This window comes from Chaetodon auriga, chromosome 12, assembly GCF_051107435.1.
Source record: "Chaetodon auriga isolate fChaAug3 chromosome 12, fChaAug3.hap1, whole genome shotgun sequence".
In the NCBI taxonomy this organism is placed as follows: Eukaryota; Metazoa; Chordata; class Actinopteri; order Chaetodontiformes; family Chaetodontidae; genus Chaetodon; species Chaetodon auriga.
Window position 1 is genome coordinate 11380807 of NC_135085.1, and position 22425 is coordinate 11403231.

The 22425-nt window shown below is 44.5% G+C and overlaps 1 protein-coding gene across 3 annotated transcripts; it reads left to right on the top strand.

Moving 5' to 3' along the window:
* The first annotated feature begins 1282 nt into the window (after positions 1-1282).
* Positions 1283-22137, top strand: LOC143328886 (rap guanine nucleotide exchange factor 4-like). Of its 3 annotated transcripts, XM_076744329.1 has the most exons (30): positions 1283-1596; positions 5944-6086; positions 6558-6646; positions 7825-7971; positions 11799-11871; positions 12013-12068; positions 13196-13302; positions 13397-13518; positions 13758-13941; positions 14182-14266; positions 14776-14836; positions 15466-15542; positions 16118-16264; positions 16635-16729; positions 16867-16952; positions 17174-17252; positions 17823-17973; positions 18066-18154; positions 18256-18283; positions 18383-18458; positions 18562-18708; positions 18905-19002; positions 19194-19319; positions 19586-19764; positions 19868-19958; positions 20058-20108; positions 20374-20461; positions 20571-20635; positions 20730-20784; positions 20882-22137. In XM_076744329.1, exons 1-30 carry the CDS (start codon positions 1529-1531, stop codon positions 21007-21009), a joined length of 2991 nt encoding a protein of 996 aa, XP_076600444.1. In that variant the 5' UTR covers positions 1283-1528; the 3' UTR covers positions 21010-22137. The 3 variants fall into 3 exon arrangements, 2 of the variants coding, with proteins under 2 accessions (XP_076600444.1, XP_076600445.1); XM_076744330.1 differs by lacking the exons at positions 1283-1596; positions 5944-6086; positions 6558-6646; positions 7825-7971 and adding an exon at positions 10915-11018; XR_013077860.1 differs by lacking the exons at positions 16118-16264; positions 16635-16729; positions 16867-16952; ... (13 more) ...; positions 20730-20784; positions 20882-22137 and having other exon boundaries at positions 1462-1596; positions 13758-13945.
* Positions 22138-22425: the final 288 nt, after the last annotated feature.

Genomic DNA, 22425 nt, shown 5'->3' on the forward strand with positions numbered 1-22425 from the left:
TGCTGCTGCTCCCTGCTCCTCCTCATCCGCCCTTCCTCCCTCCCTCCCTTCCATCCTCCCACCCTCCTTCGCTGTCTTCCTCCCTTTGCTGCGGTGGCTGCGGTCATCCTGGTGATGGGCTGCATCTCTGCTGCTGCTGCCGCCTCTCACTCATCACAAGACAAGATAAACTAACACTGCTTTGTTACTTGTTCATACACCGTTTCACACGAGGCCAAGAATATGAAAAAATAGAAATTGCTAAACAGTTCTGTGTCTAGTGTCGAGACAGCTGGACTTGCTTGTGGTTCTGGAAGACGTTTGGCCTCTCATCCAAGAGGCTTCCTCAGTTCTGACTGTCTGGTGGGAGTCCCAGGCATTTATCCTCTTGCAGGATCATTGACCCGTCCAGCTATATGAGCCGTTAGGGTCACAAGAGTCATGGCGTTAATGGGTCAATTGGTGTTAATGGGTGACTCATGATGTGAATGGGTGGGTCATTTACCCACCTGATCATCATGTGAGCCATTAGGGTCCTTTTCTGCACGCGGGGATGTCCAGCTTTCACTGTGATGTGCACTGCTCTGATTTTTGCATTTTCAAGAATCCCCAGAGTTATGTAGAACTGCTCTTTGGTCCTACTAGGACGCCAAAGAAAATGGGGATACTGGGGACCAATTTAAGCAAATTTGCAACATGTAAGCTTTAAATTGCAACATGTGATAAGTTTCTTCAACTGTAACATAAGACCCAGGCCTGGACATGCAGAGCCCTGCAGGACTGCAAATTCATGAGCGACAATCATTTGTGAAACTCGACGCTGCCTCACTGGCGATGGGTGGGTAAGCACTTCTGTGAGACAAGCAGCTCGTTGGAAAATGAAAGTTGCATTTCAGTGCACTCTGAAGCAGCCCAGTTAGTTGCTTTATGGGATGTTTTCCCCGAACGTCAGACTGGAGCAGCACCTGCACTGACCAGAGGCATTTGTGCTGACCAGAGTGACTCCAGGGGCACTTGTGCTGACCTGCCTTGCACTTCACTCCCCACCCATGTGCACACCACTTGAGTAAATATCCTTTGAAAGCACCTGTAGTCTCACCTCCAGAGTATTGCCACATTATTGATTGATATTTGATCTAATATATATATATATAGCTAGTTGATGTTGCCTCCCTCAAATGTTCTTACTGACTGTACACAGCAAGCCTGTAATTGTGCTCATTATGTCCTATAGTAGGCCAACAAGTGACATATTGATATATTCAGTTGTAATGTTTAATTGTGTCTCGCAGCATCGCACTGCAGTGTGTCCCGCTGCTGTCTGTGAGCCCTCCAGTTGTCCTACAAAAAGCCCATAAAGGCAGCCTGACACAAGTCATCTACATGCCACGATGAGGGCGGCAGCAGCAGCACACAGTTGTGTGAGGCAGCTCGAAGCAGTGGGGCGGGGAGGGGGCGCAGCCGGAGCTCACATTCATTAACGACCACCGACAACCGGGAAGCCTCCTCCGGTAGCATCGCAGCGCTCACCGCCACACGGCCGTGGAAGATGGTCGCGGTGCAGACGTCCCCTAACTCGTCTCCGTCGGCGGAGTGGATCTGCTGCCTGGATAAAAGGTGGGTGAATACACACTCCGCGACACGTCCACGCCGCGCATCCCCACGCAGCGGTTTTCTCTTTCAATCACCCGCGTCAACGTGATTAATCGCAACCGGCGATCGCTGCGTGTGCAGTGTGTGAGTGTGCAATAATAGCGCGATACGCCTTATTGTGGGCATTTCGCACGGCTGCTGTCATTTCCACTGAATACATGTCCCTCATCCAGGGATGCTTAAAGCTGGAGAGCATCACAATATCCACCCTGTTTTCTGAAAGATTCGTGTTTTTGTGTGCGCGCGGACTGAAAGGCGTTGGTGGCTTCGAGGTTCACAGGGATGTCTCTGCACTGCATGAGCTGCGATAGGTGGCAGGATGGGCGCACATGGTTTATGTCTGTCCGCTTCAATCAAACGGCCATACATTTTTAAAATACTACCGTGGCGTGTATGTTAGTGATTTCCTGGAAATGAGGATTAGCAGCAGGTCAGTGCATTGCCCCCCTTCCCACCCCCCCCTCGTGTTTGTCACAACGCTGCTGCAGTTGAGGCTGTGTTTCCTCTGAATGTGCATGTTAGGATAACTGAGCAGCCAATTTACAGCATGTTTCTGAACAAGTCTTTCCCTCATTGAACAAGCCAGAAGCTGCTGTGTTTAGCAGACCTTTCAGTCCATGCTGTGTCTGCCCAGTGAACACTCAAGGTCTCATGCTGCAAGCATACTGTGCCAGAACAGGCATAGTATCCAGGGGAGTGGGCTTGAATAAATAAACAAGATGAAATGGCAGCCCATAGACTAATTACTGATACTCCTCACACCTAAAACAAACAGTGGTGTAGGAGACATGCACCCCACAGCTCCTACACCCACACATACTGTACACACCTCTCTATGACACATCCTCACGTTACCATTGGCAACCAGAAGCTACCATCTTGTCTTGGCATCCACACCTGTAAGAAGACTGGTGCACGATATATATGCAATGTGCTGTGCGTTTTGTTTGGTAGAGGTAATTTAGTGTATGGCTGCAGCCACATTATTTTCACACTCTGCTGATTGCTTTCTTGATTAATTGGCTGATTCTTTGGTCTGTAAAATGTCAGAAAACAGTGAAAAATGCACAGCATAGCCCTCCAGAGCCCAAGGTGATGTCTTCACGTCAGCAAAAATCCAAAACCCAAAGATCACCAAATTATTTACAATTTGAAGCTGGAACCACTGCATTTTTTGTGCATTTTTGCTCAAAAATAGTTACAATCAGAATGTTTTTTGTTGATTAGTCAGTTGTTTAGTGTTAGTTGAGTGGAATTTCTTGTAAAATGGGCACAGTTGTGTAGAATACAAAGGTGTGATCCTTACAGTACTAAAGTGTTTTCCAATCTGGTGTTGACAAGAAAGAAAAACAAAACAAAAAAACATCCACCAAACAGCACACCACAGTACTGAATACCTTAAACAAAATGCAGTCAATGTGCAGTAGTAGCTTACGTCGTGATATTAGCCTGGACAGGATCTTATTGCAGAGCACTCAGTGCTCCTCAGCTATGCACCTCTTTATTCAATCAATATCTGACAGTGTGTGTGTGTGTGTGTGTGTGTGTGTGTGTGTGTGTGTGTGAGCGAGCGGGTGTGTTGGGCAGCTTTCATCTAGAGTAACTGTTGATGTGAGCAAGTGGAGAGTGAGAGGCGGGGGAGAGGGAGAATGAAAAACAAAGACGGAGGGTGAGATATGACTGTCTCTAATATATCTGTCCAGAGACATTTATTGGCAGTGAGTGTGAAGTATGTGAGATAAGATCAGATTTGTTTTGCTCAGTGTTTCCCCGGGCAGGTAATAGACGGTCCAGTCAACACAAACACAGCACCGATCCTGATGCCAGATGAAGTTTAATGTTCCTCTGCTGCAGAAGAAATAAATGCACAGAGCACTGTGATGAGTTCACGACTTTCAGATGACGTGGGCAACAAAAGTTCAACGCGGAGGAAGAAGTCCTGAGTCAAACCTGTTGTCTCATGCTTACGTCATCATCCAGGTTAACTGGACAGTATGAAGGCTGATTTTCAAATATGTTCCAGCTGGATGAGTAATTTGATGGGTAATGTTTCGCTGATAAATTGTAAACTGAGCTGTGTTTATGCTGATTAATATTCAGCGTTTTTTACAGGATCTCAGGTCGTCACTGGTGATGCAGATGGGTGTTGAAAGAGCTGTGTACATACAATTAAAGAGACTGTGCTACAGTAACGCATTAATCTGCCAGCTCGGGAAATCTGTTTGTGCTGAGGCTGTCTGACATTTTGGTTGGCTGCCGTAAATCAACCTATGATTTATTTTGTATGGAAACAGTGAATTTTTCCAGATGGATGTTTCCTGAAACAATCTGCAGAACCTTCTGGTGCCTCTCAATTTTCTCTTCAGCGTGTCATGCTGGCTGATTAGCAAATGCTGTATGTATGTGCGTGTGTGTGGCTACAACTTGTGGTTGAAAGCTGAGATCTCTGCTGACATGAAGTGTGGAGGGAAAAGGCTGAGAAAGGGAGAAGTCAAGGAGGAGAGAAAAGGGGGATGGAGGGCGAGTACGATCAGGTGAACAGCTCTCAGGTCGCATCCATCTCATGCTAACAGGGGAGGAAGATTTGTGTGGACAGGCAGGGAGCGAGCAAGCACAGGACAACAGGAAAAGAGAAAGACAGAGGGAACAAGGATTTAACCAGGGGATTATAACTGATGTGTCTTAATAGTTTCACTGTAGACGGATAGGTGAAGGGTGATGCTGGTATTACCCATTGAACCCCGCAGAGCTCACCCTGTCTCTCCCTGTTGCAGTGTGTGGGAGTCCACCTGTCTGAACCATTAACCCAACCTACACTGGGATATGATGCTCTGTCTGAACAAGGGCCAATATGCAGACAGTGGACCGATGATGGGAGGATGACTCAGACAAAAAAGGGCTAAAAAGACAGAGAGAGAGATGGAAAAGACCCGTTTGTAATAGCCCTGAGCTCGTGGCAGATGTTGTGGGACTGGAAAGATGTGTTGTGCAGTGCATCCCTTTAGGCTAAGTCTGTGTTTATGTGGGAGCACCGTCCTGGGTACGGAGAACAATCTACTACAGCCCGAGGACACAAATATATATGTTTATCCCTGTATGTATGTGTGCGTGTGGGTAAAAGGGGGAGTCATCGCTGCCTGTGAGCTTGCAAAGCAGAAATGAAGGGATAATAATGGAGGCATAGTGAGTGCGGGTGTGTTAGTGTGGGGCTTAATGGATGGAGGGAAACATGAGTTTGCCAGTAATGGTTAGGAGAAAATGGGTAGCGCAAAGAAGACAGGAGCCATTTGTTCTTTTCCACCTCGCCTACCATGTTCCTGAGAGAAACAGGCACGTCTTGAGAGAGGAGGAAAAATGGATGGAGATAAGAGAAATGTTTAGTGGAGGCAGACAAAGAAGGGAAAGCTGGGAGCGAGGGAACGGGAAGGAGCTGAAGGAGGAGAGGGGATAGATAGCCTCTCGTCTGTGAAGGAAGAAGCATTAGCTATTCTGTCTGAACACACACACACACACACGTGCAAGGATGAGTCACTAGCAGAGGAAAAACTGTGAATGAATGGCACTAACTGCAGTGTGTGTTACTCTGAGATGTTTCGGCTTTGTAGTTTTTCACCACGGCGTCGCCGAACAGAATGTTTAAGCTCTCAGATCAAACTTCTGTGTGTTCTCGTGTCTGTGCGCCCGTGTAGATGTCCAACAATGCCTGTGTGTGTGTGTGTGTGTGTGTGTGTGTGTCTGCGTGCGTGTGTGTGTGTGTGTGTGTGTGTGTGTGTGTGTGTGTGTGTGTGTCTGCGCGCGCTCAGATTTAAGCGTATTAGAAATAGCAGCAGTACAAATGAGATCTTACATCAACACCCTGTGGGGGGTCTGAGCTGAGAGAAGTAACGCCTGCAGCTCTCCACTGCTATCGCTAAGACACCAGGCTGAACAATGAAGCAGCGCGCTCACATAGACGCGCTCGCACACACACATTCACGCAAATGCACAGATAATGCTAAAGCGCTAGGGCTGCCTTTCATCTTGGGACAACACCACCGATTTTTCATGTTTTAGTCCATTAGCTGCTAATTGCAAATATTTAACATTGCCAACCGCTTTCCAAAGCACACTGTAGGTTCTTGATTGATTTTCTTACTCTCTATGCAGAAATGGACTCGCTCGGGATAGATAATCCATCGCGCTGAACAAGTTACATCCTGCAGTTAATCATCGTTTAACATAGTTTTGCAGTTAATAGGCCAAAACATGAATTAGCGCCAATGTGGTTCTGTAACAGCTAATGTTAGGCTGAATGAATTCTTTTGTGCGCAGGCCCTCGGAGCGCTCGGGAGAGGATGTGGACATCATATTGACCAGACTGAGAGAGGTCAAAGCCTTCCATAGGTTCCCACCTCCGCTCTTACTGCAGATCTGTGCCTGTGCCTTCTACGAATGTCTGGAGAAAGGCATCACTTGTATGTACTGTACATGCACACACACAAACACACACACACACACACACACACACACACACACACACACACACACACACAGTTCTGATTTTGTGTGCGACCATAGATGCTTCAGACTGGCTCTCTGTAGTGAAGCGTCATCATGCAGCGTACACAGTGTGTGTTATATGAAGATGATCCCTTTGCTGTCTGAGCTATGACGTACTCTGATCATTCAGATTCATGTGCGCACACCTCTCTGCATACAAATAATGCAAGCTGTTTTTTAACACGTTCATTAGAAATGGATGTTAGCACCTTTGATCTCGCTTATGGCTGTAAATATGGTTACTGCATTATTCAGAGCCATAAGAGTGTCATAATTGCTTTCTTTAGTTTTAGAGAATGGCAGCAAACGTTTTTATGAACGCATTGGATCCGCTGTATGTCCACTGAGTGAAATCCACCTCGTTTAATGTATTTTACCGTGCGCAGTGTTTCGACAGGGAGACATAGGCACCAGCTGGTATGCTGTCCTGTCTGGCTCCCTGGACGTTAAAGTGTCAGAAACTGCCAACCACCAGGTAAGATCAGTCAGATTAGAGCTTCATACAGTAAAACTCTCTCAGTTTCACTTTGCTGCTGTGTGTCTCTTGTGCGTAAATCATTTGAATCACAAATGAATGGATGAATAATGAATTGAAGCTTGAATCACAGACACTACGCGGCTCATTCTGTAATTTGCTTCTATTTCTGTGATGATTTTTCACAGTCGCCATTCCCCTACTCCCTCTTGTGCTACTTTTATCGTAGCCGTCTCTGTCGAGAATCCAGATGCTCCACAAGTGCACCTCATTTGAGAAAGCTGGTCCTGCATGACTCTCTTCAATGCTGACATTGTTCTAGTACATTAGCTCATGTCTCCCTGCTTAACTATGCCAGAGCAAAGCTGCCTCAGCACAGAAAACAAGTCCTCTGGGAGCAGTGCTTTCTGCTACTTGTTATGCCCTTTACGCCACAGTGTGGAAATAGGTTTATCCTGTACATTTAGAGGAGAAGAATGACATGTGGGAGAGAAGAGGGAGAGGGGGGATTTGTTCCCGGTTAAAGACTGAGATAAGAAGCCCCTCCATTGTGAAATGTCCTTTTTATGTATGTAGCCCTAAAGTGCCATTGCTGGCCTAGTTTCTGTGGCTATATTTGAAATGTCAGTTTGGACAGCTGAAAAGGTTTCCATAGAATGCAGAATATTTGTCTAAATCAGTGGATGGCGTGGGTATGTATGTGCATATATGTGTGTGCGTGTGTGTGTGTGTGTGTGTGTGTGTGTGTGTGTGTGTGTGTGTGTGTGTGTGTGTGTTTGCTCGCCTCCAGTGTCCAATTATATCCAGCACCCAGAGATATTTTCCTTACAGGAGACTCCGTTTACTCGCCCCTCGTATTTGAATTGATTTGCATTAATTACCATATATTTATCTGTCTGCTCTTCATGTCTGTCCATTTTTATGAAGCAGACCTTTGGATGTTTCTTTTTGTTACTGCTGTGTGGAGTTCAGGGCTGCAGCATTTAAATGACACACGGAAAACGAATTGGCGAACATTTTGATAATCAATTAGTTTTGAGTGGTTTTTTAAAGAAAAAAATCCAAACTTTCTCTTGTTTAAGTTTCTGAAATGTGACAATGTGTTGCCTTTCCCTGTTTTAACATTGTAGTTCTCTTACAAGCAGCCGTTTAAACAAATCTGTTGTGTTGGTGTGCAGGATGCAGTCACTATCTGTACACTGGGGATTGGGACAGCGTTCGGGGAGTCCATCCTGGACAACACACCACGCCACGCGACCATTGTCAGCAGAGAGACCAGCGAGCTGCTCCGTATCGAGCAGAGGGAGTTCAAGAGTCTCTGGGAGGTGAGAGTCAAAGAGAGGGTTTTAAAAAACGTATGAGCTGCTCTGCTGTGTGTGTCTGTGAGTGCGAGCTGGAACCACATGATTCAGCATGAACTCTGACTCGGTAGCATCCCTAAAGGTTTCCAACCTACCATTGTCATTGTGCCTTTAACCACAAGAGGGCTGTCCGCCATAGCGGTGCCTCTCTGTTCCACCTATTAGACACACGCCTCAGGTGACAGACAGACAGACAGACAGACAGAGGTTGTTTTCAGAGCTTTCTGGGCCTTTATGCTTGAATAAATTCTGTATTTCTAGACAGAATAGTCCAAAATGCAGTTAAACTGCCTTTTATTCAGCAGATATTTTGACAGGTTACTTCAGGGAAAGTGCGGAGGTAATTAATACCGTTAACGGCTCTGTTCATTCAGTTTCCATTCTAATGACTAACATGTTATTTACACCTGTGCTTTTAGTGCTGTATCAATATGAAGTGTCAAAATAGGCAATTCCTATGAAGAATGAGAGTTAAACGTAAATATCTGCTCTGTTTTTCAAAGAAAACATCACAACGAGTCCACTCTCTGTTGGAGATATCAGCAGGATTCACTTGCAGTAGATATGAATCCAATGAAAATGCAAAGACAGCATTGATCTTTCCGTTTGAGCGTAAGCATGAAAAGGTCATACACTGTGGGTAATATTGGTGTATTGCAGATATAACTTCCATCAATAAAACATATCACCGTGTATCACATCTGAGAGGGGAAAAAGTCAATGACACTGTAGTACGGAGTGTCTTAGATGAGTCATGTTCAGAATATAAAAGCTCACCATCAGCAGATACATCACATATTGCAAACTGACACTGTATCATACAAACTGGAAGAATCAGCACTTTGGTCTGGCATCTCCTGGTCAGAGTTGGCATTGTAGTAGCTGCGTTTCTTTGGGCCTCTCTCCATTCACTGGGTCCCTCTCAGAGAGGAAGTCCTGGCAGAGCAGCGGATTGGTTTGCTGAAGCTTCAGAGTCGCCGCCTTAAGACTGCAAGTGTGCGCCCTGTTGTTTGGTCGGGCTCTAATCTCCTATTTTACGCAGTCAAATCCAAAAGGTCCCATTTTCTTCTTTTTCTTCTTTATTTATTTTTTCTGTCTAGTGTTTCCCACATATGGATTATTGCTTGAGTACTTCAAATTTTAAAGGACGTTTTTTTTTTTTTTTTCCCAAGCGTGACTTTATACTAGTTTTTTTTCACATTGAGGTCAGAGGTCAAGCTCAGATTATAGAAAGATGTTCAATGGTCTCTTCACCACCCCAAAATCTGATGTGGAATCCAGCTGAAGGACATTTACTCATTTAAGAACACTATTGACTTGAGATGTAGTTGGGTGGATTTATCAGGTGTTTTACTGGCCGTGTGGAGTAAGACTGCATATGTGTTAAGCCTTTTGTACTTCCACATGGACCTGTGTGACATCTCAAGTGATGTCACTTGAGTCAGCTACATAAGCTGCTACTAACATAACATAACTCTGACAGGTCGTCAGCAGATGGGGTTGCATTGTGGTTATCGTAGGCACCCGGTCTTGATGAGGAGGTAGAAAGTGTGAATAAAAGGAGGATAACTCTGATCTGCTGCAAAAGAACTGTCCATTGTGAGTGTGACAATGTTATAGGCGTGCAATTTTAAATCGACGGAATACTCTTGGAAGTGTCAGATTAATATGTTTTTAGTTACATGCAGCATTTTGCACATCCCATAGATTTTGGTTATGAGAGTGTGGTTTTCTTTTCCATGTGTTACACGTGGGTAAAAAAATTCAGTCTCGTTATGAATCAAACATGAATATGACTGTGACCACTGTTTTTCACAACCCTGTTGACAAAGAGAGATTTCTCTGAAAATAAATGCTGTTTTGATGGCTTTTCTGCTCTCGGCATCAGTATAAAACACATTCGTCTATTCATTGTTGCATTTATGAAAAAAATAATGGTCCCTTTGGTTTTATTATTACGAGATGAAATTGGATTTACTGAAACGTGATATGTCCATTTCATGACACAGGAACATATGAAAGTGCGATAAGACGATAATTGGTTATTACAGCATGTGTACCGTCGTATTATCAGGCTTCTAGTGTGTTTGTTTGTCAACTAAGTGCACTCAGTCTTCCTCTCTGCTGTCTATTTTAGGACAGCAGACATGAAGCAGAAGCCATCGCCCGCGGTCGTCCTCTTTTGAATCTTATTCAGCTCGTAGTAAAAGGATCTTTGTGTTTTATGTGTGTGTTAGTGTGTTTGTGTATGCATGGACTAATTTGTGTGCATGTGCTCGTGTGTGGCGAGGACTAGAAAGCTGCAGGATGAATGCAGTCATGTGTTTGATGAAAAGATGAAAGAAAAAAAAAAAGCGCTGCTCCATAATTCGAACAGCCAGTGAGAGTGAGATGAATTAACGAGGTGTAAGCATGAAGCACTTGTAGTTTCTGCCAGATATGTGTAAACATACAGGTTACCAAACAGTGGCTGGCTGGCCTGCAGTGAGTCTCTTTTACTTTCTTTTTCTACCCTCATTTACTCCTCTGTCCCTTTCACCTGCTCTACATCTCTCTTGCCCACTTCCTCTCTCCATTATTGGCCACGTTGTGTCTTTTGCCAGCCGCCTTCCTCTCCCCCCCCTCCCTCCCTCCCTCCATGCGTCCTCACCCTCACTACTCCTTTTCTTGCTTCCTTTCTCTTTCTCTTCTCTCCCCCTCCCTCTCTCTCCTCCTCCACTGGAGTAGCTCAGTGGTTCAGAGACTCAGATCACCGTGGTAACCTGTGAGCGAAAGTGGCTCGGTTGTTGGCTCGATCGTGGCGAGAGAGGGGGAGCGAGAGACTTAGAAAGACACTGGGGTGACTGTGTGTGAGAGAGAGGGGAAGAGAGAGGGGAGAAAGAAAGGAGGAGAGCAGCTTGTTTTGAGCAGGATGCTATCCGGTGGCTTGTGTGTGAGTTGTAAAGGAGCAGAGGGCAGCTCTCTGGGGTTTCAGTCCCTGCAGTATTAGGCAGCTGAGTGTGTTACCTCAGGTGAGTCTGACTCCTCCACTGTATCACTGTGTACTCTGTGGTGTGCGTGTGTGCTAAATCATGTTCTCTGTCATGTGTCCTTCTGTTTACTTCTGCTCTTTTCACAAAATGAAACTTAAACTTCCAGAAACGGCTTTGCAATGTTTTTTTTTGCTTGTGTGTGTGTTTGTGTGCAGGAGAGTCATTGACTTTGTGGCTTTGTGACTTTCGGTCAAACAGATGCTCCCTCTGTCTCTCCCTCTGTGTGTGTGTGTGTGTGTGTGTGTGTGTGTGTGGGTTCAGAGAAGTCCTCAGAGGGCATAGGTTGCAGAAGAGCAATGGCACATTCAAAATGACCTGCTGTGTGTATTTCAGTGTCCCTGCTATCGAGATACAAACACAGTTTATTGTTTGTAACAGCTGTAAGAGCAGCATCTGTACAGTCTCATTAACCTTGGTTTGAATGCTGCTGTGTGTGTGTGTGTGTGTGTGTGTGTGTGTGTGTGTGTGTGTGTGTGTGTGTGTGTGTGTGTGTTATATAATGTTAGTTGTTCTGCATGTAAATGATCTTGGTTGTACAAAGGGCTTTGTTTTGAGGGGCACTTGCAGTGTGTGTACTTGAAAGTAACACTGTGTGTGTGTGTGTGTGTGTGTGTGTGTGTGTGTGTGTGTGTTAGAGTGATGAGTAATGGGTTTTGATGTTTAATAGATGATGTCTTCTAAAAGATCACAATAATAGAGGTGTACATTTTTTTCCATCAGTCACTTCTGATGTGCGCTTGTGTGCGGTTTGTTCTGTAGAAGTATCGTCAGAGCTTGGCTGGACTGTTGGCTCCTCCTTATGGAGCTATGGAGAGTGGATCCAACAATGACAGTGAGTAGAGGCACACACACACACATGAAGAAACACTGTAAATGTTGGTAATATGTTGAATTACTTACATGATATATATAATGATAGACATTATAACTCAGCCTCATTTTGATCAGCCTGTCAACACTTTTTCCTCCTCAGGACTCACAGACAAAGACAACATGAACTCAGACTCTGTGAACAAAGCTCACAACAAGGTAAACACTCTCTCCAGATCACTGCTTGGAACCCAAATGTCTTGGATTTGTACGGGAAATGGGAAAAAAGTTCAACTCGATCCTTTAAATGAACTCTGCCAACACGTTTCAGGGCGCTGTGTCCTTCCTCGCTTCACACAAAGCATGAATGAACCAAACTCACAACCAATATACTGTGTGTCCCAGGCAGCCTCAGCTTGTCTTAGATTCTTCTTCGCCTCACTACTTGTGTCAGAAGATGTGTGTGCACAGGGCATGGTGGGTTGTGCAAGAAAGAGCAGGCCAGTAGATGAGTGATTTTAATGTTTGAAAAAACGCTGTCACTGTTATTTCAAATGAAAAGTTACTGTCCAAAAAACAAAAACACAACACTGTAGAGTGTCGAGAGAAGACAGTAAACTGGACCACAGTGTCAGAAAATTGTGCGCTGCTGCATACTTTCATGTTTGTGAATGAAGCAGAGTGCCAGAATGAATTTTGGAGGTGTGTGTGTGTTCAGAGATAAGACAAGTGATGACTCACAGCTGTGATCCTCTGTAGTTATGCTAATGCTAGCTAATGCATGCACACAGAATAAAGGTCCCATCTGCCCAATTAGCATGCCTTGCTTTGTTGTTTTCTCCAGCAGCTGTGTGCGCGTACACACATCTGTCCTTCTCCTCTGTTTGTAAGGGGCAGGTGTGATCCGTGTAGGATGTGTTTGCTTGTATGTGTGCACTGCATGTTTTGATACGCTTTTACTGGTATGACTGCTGTAAAGTGCTGTACTGTATGTTACTGGCATTTGCATGCATCCCTTGCAGCACATCAACCAAACTCATGGTTAAAGGTCAAAATTCTCAGTGTTATTGTTGGTTTATTGGTATTTTACAGAAGAATTTATTGGTTTTATTTGCACATACGCTGTTTAACCTGGTAATATTATCTGACCTGGGTATTGTAGTCAGTCTGCAGTGTAAATATTGGAGTGTGTTTGTCCATGTCCAGGGCCAGCTGATAGCGTAGCATTTTGGTTTTCTTTTCTTCAGAACGTGGTCTCGGATTGGTATTTCTCTTACTACTGACTTTTGGATCACGGCACACAGTCAGTTCACTAAACTAGCCTGGTGTTCCTGTGCGTTTTGTAGATTCCTTCAGAGAAGCTGCAGAGAGCGGGGAAGGTTCTCCGCAACGCCATTCTGTCCAGAGCCCCACACATGATCCGAGACAGGAAGTACCACCTCAAGACGTACAGGTAAGAGCATGTTTGTCTACAGTCCCAACTGTGAATATGCATGCAACAGCTGTAGGAAGATTCAGTGCATTTTAGTGGAATGTGTGCATTGCAGACAATGCTGTGTCGGCACAGAGCTGGTGGATTGGTTGGTGCTGCAGAGTGCCTGTGTTCTCACACGGTCCCATGCTGTTGGGATGTGGCAGGCTCTACTAGAAGAAGGGGTGCTCAACCACGGTAACTAAATCTTTCTCTCTTGATTTCATATAGTGTGTGCTGTTTAGTCTCATTCCATGCACTGCAGTGTCAGGGTGAATACCAATGTGGAAATTAATTAGAAGTTTGGAAGCAGCAACATGAAATATAGATTGAATCTCAAATTCATACCCTTCAAAGGAGGCGTCTGAAATTTAGTTCTGAGGGAAGAAAACAACTGTGATTGCTGAAAATGTGTACACTGGTGTCTTTTGACTCAGTGGACCAGGAGCTGGGTTTCCAGGACAAATATCTGTTTTACCGCTTTCTTGACGACGAGGAGGAGGACACGCCGTTGCCTAGCGAGGAGGAGAAGAGAGAGAGCGAGGAGGAGCTGCCAGAGACCATTCTCTTCCTCGCTCAGATCGGCCCGGACGCACTGCTGCGCATGATCCTCAGGAAATCGTCAGTAATGACCAATAATAATTAAAATAAGAGAAACGTATTCAACCATTTCACCGTTTTCTCTTGTTTTCCCCAAACCAACACACTGTAATACACTAACAGCACTACTTTCAAAACAGCCACGTTCTTTTAGCATTAGCATGTGTCATCACTGATTTTTATGTAGCGTAATAAGAAGTGAAGTGCATGCATGAAATCTTCATGGTGAGCTCATTCTGACTAACCTCTGTGTGTCTGCAGGCCTGGTCAGAGGACAGGGGATGACCTCGAGATCATCTATGATGAGCTGCTTCACATCAAGGCCTTAGCTCACCTCTCCAACACCGTGAGTCAGCCGGTCCACTTTTCTTTTAAAGGGACAGTACAGGTTTCCGAGAAGAGCCGTTAATTCCTCAGAGCCACTTTTTACGGCCTTTTTGTTTTTAAGACCAGAGGCAGAAGCTGCGGTCACTGTCAACCTTTCTCTCAGCAGTGTAATTGGGCGCAGTTTTACACCATTCTGCTGTGTGTTGGCAAGCGTTCACCATGTGGAGGAGTCCTGAAGGCTGTAATGGCTCTAGAAGTGTTTTTGTTGTTGTTTTCATGCTCCATATATTCTTAGAGTCACTAAGTGGTTCACAAACAATGGGCTTAAATCCTTTTTTCATTTAAGTGGTATTTATTACTGTAGATAAATATATAGATTTCAACAACTTCAAATTCTCATGATGATGACTGTTAGGACTCCAAGGTCAATTGAAATAATCCTTAAACACCCTGATCTGTGCATTTTTTTCTGCTCTCTCACATGTTTCCACAGTGCAGCTAAATAAAACAGTGTGCTCTGGTTTGCAGGTGAAGAGGGAACTGGCGAGCGTCGTGATCTTTGAGTCGCATGCAAAAGCTGGAACAGTGTGTGAGTCTTCACTTTGTCCCAGAATGCATTCTCGTTTATATATATAGTGCATGTTTTTAAGGTCTTTCACACTGTGGGTCCCCCCCATATAGACCACTGCACCCCCCTACACCCTCCATCTGCTCCCTGGTTTTCAACACAAGACAAATACCGGCATATTGAAATATTGATAGTGCAGCATGGAATAAGTTAAAATGAATGGACTAAGTATACTGTTATTATTTATCACTTTGATATGAGGCATAATTACGCTGTCAATTTTGGAACTATACTTGTAGGATTCTGAGGTGTTGGGGGATGTAAAGACTAAGAATAATGTTGCCATTACACTTTGGCAACTTTAGCACTATTAAAACTATGCTGAATTAGCTGTTAGCAGCTCCTGCTTGCAGTTAACCCATTGTTGTATAGACAGCTATCACTGGATTGCTTTGGTACTGAAGAAAACTTCAAAATGTTCTGGAGTGGCATTGGAGATGATGATATCCTCTTCTAATCTAAAATTATGTCTATCATGTCTGTGTGTTCAGATTTGACTGCATTGTAACTCTAAGGAGGAGTAAAATGCATTTGGATGTAAATTGCTGCTCTCGCCTCATGTCCCTCTGTTTGTCCACTTTATCTTCCAGTGTTCAACCAAGGAGAGGAGGGCACATCATGGTACATCATTCAGAAGGGCTCTGTCAACGTGGTTATCTATGGCAAGGTGTGTGTGCGCACGCTGGCTTGAATGCATTCATCCACCTACATGATTATGTTTGTTTGTTTGAGACCTGAGCATTGTGATAGCGTTCTGCTTCATTGGGCGACACTTCATCTGAAAGTAATGGATTAAAATGTGTAGCCGATCATGTCTGTATGGAGCAGAGCAGCAGTGTCTGCCCTGTGGGGCTGGGAAACACCAGCAGTGGAGTTTGGCAAACTCTGCCCAGCTCACCATGACTCATCACTATGATTGAATGTCTTAAGGGGATTGTACACACATTTCACACTACACGCTGATTTACAAGCACTGTACTGGCAGATGTCCTCTACATGCTCATATGTGTGCATACACGTTGATCACACATGTACATACACACGTGCACTCTTCACACGCACGTACAGATGATTCATCCCTGTCCTGAGTTCTCCTGCTCACTTCAGATTTCCCCTCAGGGCTTAAGATGACTTGTAAACTGTGTTTGTGTCTGAGCTTGTTTGTATCTCGGGGCATGTTTGTTTATATGTGCATTCATGCATGTGTGTGTGTGTGTGTGTGTGTGTGTGTGTGTGTTGTAGGGTGTGGTGTGTACGCTCCACGAGGGTGATGACTTTGGGAAGTTGGCCCTGGTTACAGATTCACCTCGTGCTGCCTCCATTGTCCTGAGAGAGGACAACTGCCACTTCCTTCGCGTGGACAAGGAAGACTTCAACAGGATACTCAGGGTAAGCCAATGAGAGATAAACACTTGTCCTCTGATGGGGTACAAGTGTCGCCACACTACCACCATATTACTGTCTTTGGTCCAGACTGTGACAAATACTGTTATTAACAGCGTACATTCACAAAGTCACGGATAAGTCAAAAGATAAAAAGCCAAAAGTCAGATGCTTTCCACTCAGCACTATCTGAATTCATTCATTTGGGCTGTGTGAAGCTTCATGCTACACTATTCGCCAGGTGGTGCAGCCTGTCTATGACGTGTGTCTCCCTCCTCTGGCAGAGGAGTTGTATTGCATTTATAAAGCCACACTTTGCTTTTGACATGGAGTGACATTACAGGTGTTGTCCATGCATCTTGTCTTGTATTTAAAGGATGTGGAAGCCAACACGGTCCGCTTGAAAGAGCATGAACAACCTGTGCTGGTGTTAGAAAAGAGTCCCCGCGCCTCCACCCTGGGAAGCATCAAGTATGTGTGAGGAGTCTTGCAGTGAACAGTAGAATGTATATCTCTCTGCCTGACCCTCAAAAGTGGACTTGTTTTTTGGGTTTTTTTTTTTTTTTTTTTTTAATGAAGCTCTCCACATCATCTCACCTTTTTCACAGGTACACTGTGATATCAGGAACACCGGAGAAGATTCTTGAGCACTTCCTGGAGACCATGAGGATGGACATACATCACAATGAACCAGGTTGCTGAAAAGAAACAAATATATGATACAATAGATGTTTACTAGAGATGGTCCACATGCTATGAAATGCATTGTAACGACAGATGGAAGGATGGAGATAAGCGAGATAAATGGATTAATGGCGATGGTATTTTCACAGTTCACCTTTTGAACCTCATGATTTCCTTCCTCACCCGTCTCATTCTCTTCCCTCTTGCTGTGTTTTTCCTCCCATCTGTTAGACCCAGCAGTGGATGATTTTGTCCTCATGCACTGTGTCTTCATGCCCAACAGCCAGCTGTGCCCTCTACTCATGGCACAATATCCTTTCTGCCTGTTGTTGACACATCTGTTGTTTGTTGCACAGTCCTACTGACAGCATCTTGGACTGTCCAACTTAGTGGTTCTGCTTATGGAAGTGCTGAAGCAGCAGTTGACTGTCCAGCACTAATGAACTGCTCACCGGGTGCACACCTCCCTTCACACCATAGTAAGAAGTTGCAATCCCGGCCAAGAAGGTCTTTTCTTATTGTCTTAGTCATTGTAGTGCATGTGTGCAGCTGCTTGTGCTTTACCACTGCTGCACTGATGATTATACCCCGATCTGATACCTAGGTTGCAGTAATAAGGTTTAACTGTGCATTGCATGTAGTTGTGTTTCCTCATCAGGTTTGGAACATTCCACAGGTAAACAGGTTCATTGGTAACAGGTGATGGTATCATGATTGGGTATGAATTGGGGTTGTACATAAAAATATGTATTTAGCAGCAGTGATGGTTCGTTTAGATTCAAGCTGTGGGTGTACAGCTTTTGAGATACTGCTGCCTGCCTGAAGTATGTCAGAAATGTAAGATCTGCATTGTTGTTTTTATCTTTAACCTCGTGTGCACCTACCATGCGGCATCTCCGCCTGGCCCCGAACAGGAGAAGTTGGAGTACGCGCTCAACAGTAAGAGGAGGGCCGTCATTCTGGCCCTGCGCTGGGCCAACACACTCACATACATGCTACAGGAGGAGCCTGCTGCAATCTCGTTCCTTGAGGTGACCAAAGCAAGCTTTCAAATATGAGTAAATGATCATAACACTGATTATATGCACGGCCTGACTGTGGTCCTTCCTCTCTGTCCCTGCAGGAGTTGTATGGGAGTTTATCAACTGATTCTCGGACGTTGAGAGCTTTGAAAGACTTGGTTCCTGACCTGGAGAAAGTCGTCAAATTACAGTATGTTTCCCAGCTTGTGGATGTTAAACTTTCACTGTGATGTTTCGTGTATCAGCTCTCTTTATTGTGGTTTGTTTTTCTACACTTTTTACATTTTGTAGTTCAGAAGAAGCCAAATCCTCAAAAAAGGTAAGTCCATACGATTGTTTTGAACAAAAGTTTTTATTACATTTTACATTCGTCATGGTGATATGGATGCTGACTACTGTTTTGTGTCCAATCCAACAGAAAACCCTAATAAGACAGTTCAGCAATGGAGAGGAAAGACTGCAGAAGAAACAGCCCATTAGGAATCAAGATGACAGTAAGCTGATGTGAATGTGGATTGTTGACCTTTCCTGCAGTGCAGCCATCACACCAACAAATGTTCATCATTTCAGTATTATATCTGTGTGTGTGTGTGTTAGTCCTATTGAAGGTGTACTGCGGTGATCACACATACACGACTATCCGGGTTGCTGTGGCAGCGACGGGAAGAGAAGTGATCAGCGCTGTGACTGACAAGCTTGGCACCACCGATGAGCTCCTGTTGGTCCACCTCAGCTCTTCTGGTGGTAAGAGAACAAATTGATTATAACTACAGGCAGATTATCAGTCACTTCAGGGGCTTCTTGCAGATGATCAGACTCAGCACACACTCTGTCTACTGGGTATATAAGTAATGGTCTCCAATTTGGCTATTGTCATTAAGTGTTGGGACTGATCTGTGCGGTGATGAAGACTCAACGATCTCCATTTTCTCCATTACAGAGAAATTAATCATAAAGCCAAATGACGTGTCAGCATTTTCGTCTCTGAGCATCAACGGGAGATTATTTGCTTGTCCTCGAGACCAGCTCAACGGTCTGGTAAGAGATGAGTGTTTCCCCTGAACTTCTGAAGCTTTAATTAAATTGGTTTACAGTAATGCCTGTCACACTCTGTCTGTCTGTAAAAATGCCTTAATTGAAATATGTTGATTATTTAATGTGTGTGAACCTGTGCCATTTTTTGTGTGTACGAATATACACAAATGTGTGCATCTGTGTACATGTGTCAGACCCCTCTTCCGGACCAGGAGGGTCCCTCTGCAGGCTCCATGTCAACGTTTGAGCTGATGAGCTCTAAGGACCTGGCTTACCAAATGACCATGTTTGACTGGGAGCTCTTCAGCTGTGTGCATGAGGTAGCGCACACACACACACACACACACACACACACACACACACACACACACACACACAGGCAAAAACAACTTCAGGCTAAGACTATGATCTGGTACAAGCGTGTACACTGTTGCAAAGAGCCTTATTTTAGATTTTTGTTGCTGCATGATTTTTCACAAGGAAAACCCTGCAGGAGTAAAGCTTGATAGATGTAAGGTGGCAGGACCTGTCAGCTGGATTAACTCTAAACCCGCTCCCCCTAACGTCACCTCCCTCCTCTCTGCAGCATGAGCTGCTCTACCACACGTTTGGCCGGCAGAGCTTCAGGAGAACCACGGCCAATCTGGACCTGTTTCTGCGCAGGTTCAACCAGGTTCAGCTGTGGGTGGTCACTGAGGTCTGCCTCTGTGGACAGCTCAGCAAGAGAGTCCAGCTCCTCAAGAAGTTCATCAAGATAGCTGCGCAGTGAGTAGGACCTGCTGGGGACTGTGATGAAGACTCGATCATGTACATGCTTCATCTTTAGTTGCATTCACGTTATGTCTTGTGTGTGTATATTTGTCTGTAGCTGTCGGGAGTTTAAGAACCTGAATTCATTCTTTGCCATCATCATGGGGATGAGCAACCCTGCTGTCAGCAGACTGAGCCAGACGTGGGAGGTAAACTCGGTCTAATCTACGTCTAGCTCTTCAGTGAACATTGTGTGTATTCCACTGTTGCAAAAGTACGACACCGAAATCTTCTGTTATTCCTGCCAGAAACTCCCCACCAAGTTTAAGAAGTTCTATGCGGAGTTTGAGAGTATGATGGTGAGTTGCAGGAAATTCTGTTCAACACCATAGTACGGAGTAGCAGCAAATCTATAGATGATAGATTAACAAAATATCTGTTTAGCAGTGGAGAAGGAAGAAACCAGTACTTGGAAAAAAAAAAAAAGTACCGAGTTATACTGTTACATTCCACCACTAACTATACAACTATGGGTAATTAAGAAAGTGTTTATTTTTGGGGTAATTTGGCTGATCTGAACATCAAAATGTCTGAAACGTTGACAGTTTGTATGTTTGGTACCAGGACCCATCAAGAAACCACCGGTCCTACCGACTCACTGTCACCAAACTGGAACCGCCAATCATCCCCTTCATGCCCCTCCTTCTCAAAGGTACGACTCGTGTGGAGGACAGAGGAGACCTCAGGCACTCTATCACATGAGACTGAGCCCTGGGAGGAACATGGCTGCTGTTAAATTGATTTTTTCTTTTTTTTTCCAGATATGACATTTACACATGAGGGCAACAAGACCTTCATTGACAGTATGGTCAATTTTGAGAAAATGGTGAGTTTCTGTGCACTCTGAAAGGGCACATGAATCATGTTATTGATATGTTTTATGTGTCACTCACTCATACTTTGTGTTCTTATCTCTTCAGCGTATTATAGCTAACACAATTCGCCAAGTGAGGCACTGTAGAAGCCAACCTTTCAGTAAGTCTGCTCTTTACTCATCAGCACACATTTACATGCCGGCTGCACGCACATCCTCTCAATCCTATTTTTTCTGTTCCCTCTCTCGCGGCGTCAGATCCCGACATATGCCAACCCAACAAAAATCAAGCGGAGGTACGGGGTTACGTTAGGAAGCTCTGCGTGATCGACAACCAGAGGGCGCTGACGCAGCTCTCCTACAGGATGGAGCCTCGGCGGACATGAGCTCCAGATCTTCCACCACCATCGCCTTCTCTGTGACGTTAGCATAAAAAAAACACACACTCCACATCCATTACCTGGATTAAATAACTCAACACAACCGGTCGTTCAGTAGCAAATCACAACCGTCAATGACTTCAGCACTATTGTGGACTATTCTGGATCAAGGACTTCTACTGTGCCATTAAAAGCCTCTTCTTCCTGGACAGAAAGTGTTCAGCAGCTCTCTCGTCGCTGTGTCTCTGAGGGTTTTAACCGTACTAGTTGTTACTGTCTGGGACCTGTTAGATAGAACTGTAATGTATAGAACTGGAATCATATCCTGCATGACTGAACTTCATAGGCTTTGTGTTCTATACAGTGGATTTCTATCGGAGTGTCCTGTAATGTTGTGCTACCCCAAATGAGCCCTAGTTTACAATATATTACTGTACCTGCCTGTAAAGCAAACCTTGCTCTCCTGACGGTCCCACTCATAGACAGAAAACTCCATAAACCATAGTAACCTAGACTCTTCATTCTCCCTGTTGAGTATACAGATAAATAGGAAATCTGAAAGTACTTATTTACTTCATAATGATTATATTCAAGTCTTTTAAAATCTTTAGGATTTGATGTCCTTTAGGTAAATGTGAGTGTCTTTTAACTAGTCGGACACGTCAAAACTACTAAACAGTATTAGATTAAAGCCCTAATGTTATCGCAAAAAGTGTTCAGATCTGTCACTGAAGTATTATGTTTTATTTTTGCATCGGAGCACAACTCCTTAAGAATATGAATTATTCTAGTTGAAGTTTCTTGGTGCGATCTGGTCTGAGGTCAGCCGTGTAGTCAGATCGTTTGATTTGGAAACACTGATCCAACATGTGGAGTCTAAAGGCAACTTCTTCTGTGAGGGGAAATCTCATCTCTACCAGTCGTGATCAGTCCGTGTAACTTTACTTTTATATATGTGGGTGTAGATCTTGAGCGTGTTCTTGACAAGTGTCATTCATTTTCCTTTGATCTCAGGAGCTTTTGATGTGATGGTGTGTGTCGAGAACTGCTGTGAGGCTGGCTTTCCCCAGAGCAGCCTGTAACTGTACTGTATGTGTGGTCTGCCTTGTAAATAAAAATAGCTAATTTAACAGTGCTGACGATTTGATTTCAAAATGTGTTTGTGCAAGTGGTGGAGAGACGACGGATGGCAATGCCTTTAAGATCCAGAGCACTAGATGTCACTAGGAGTTGCCCCAAATTTCACCAAGCACAACAGAAAATCATGGAACTGCTCTTCTTTTTTGAATAAGTTAACTTCTGGATGTGCTATTCTGATGTTACCTCTCCCTCCTCCTTCTATTCATGACTATGAATATAAAATGTGGAAGACATGAGGATGAGAAATAGGTTATGTTCTGCACAAGTGTTGGCGCAGTGCGA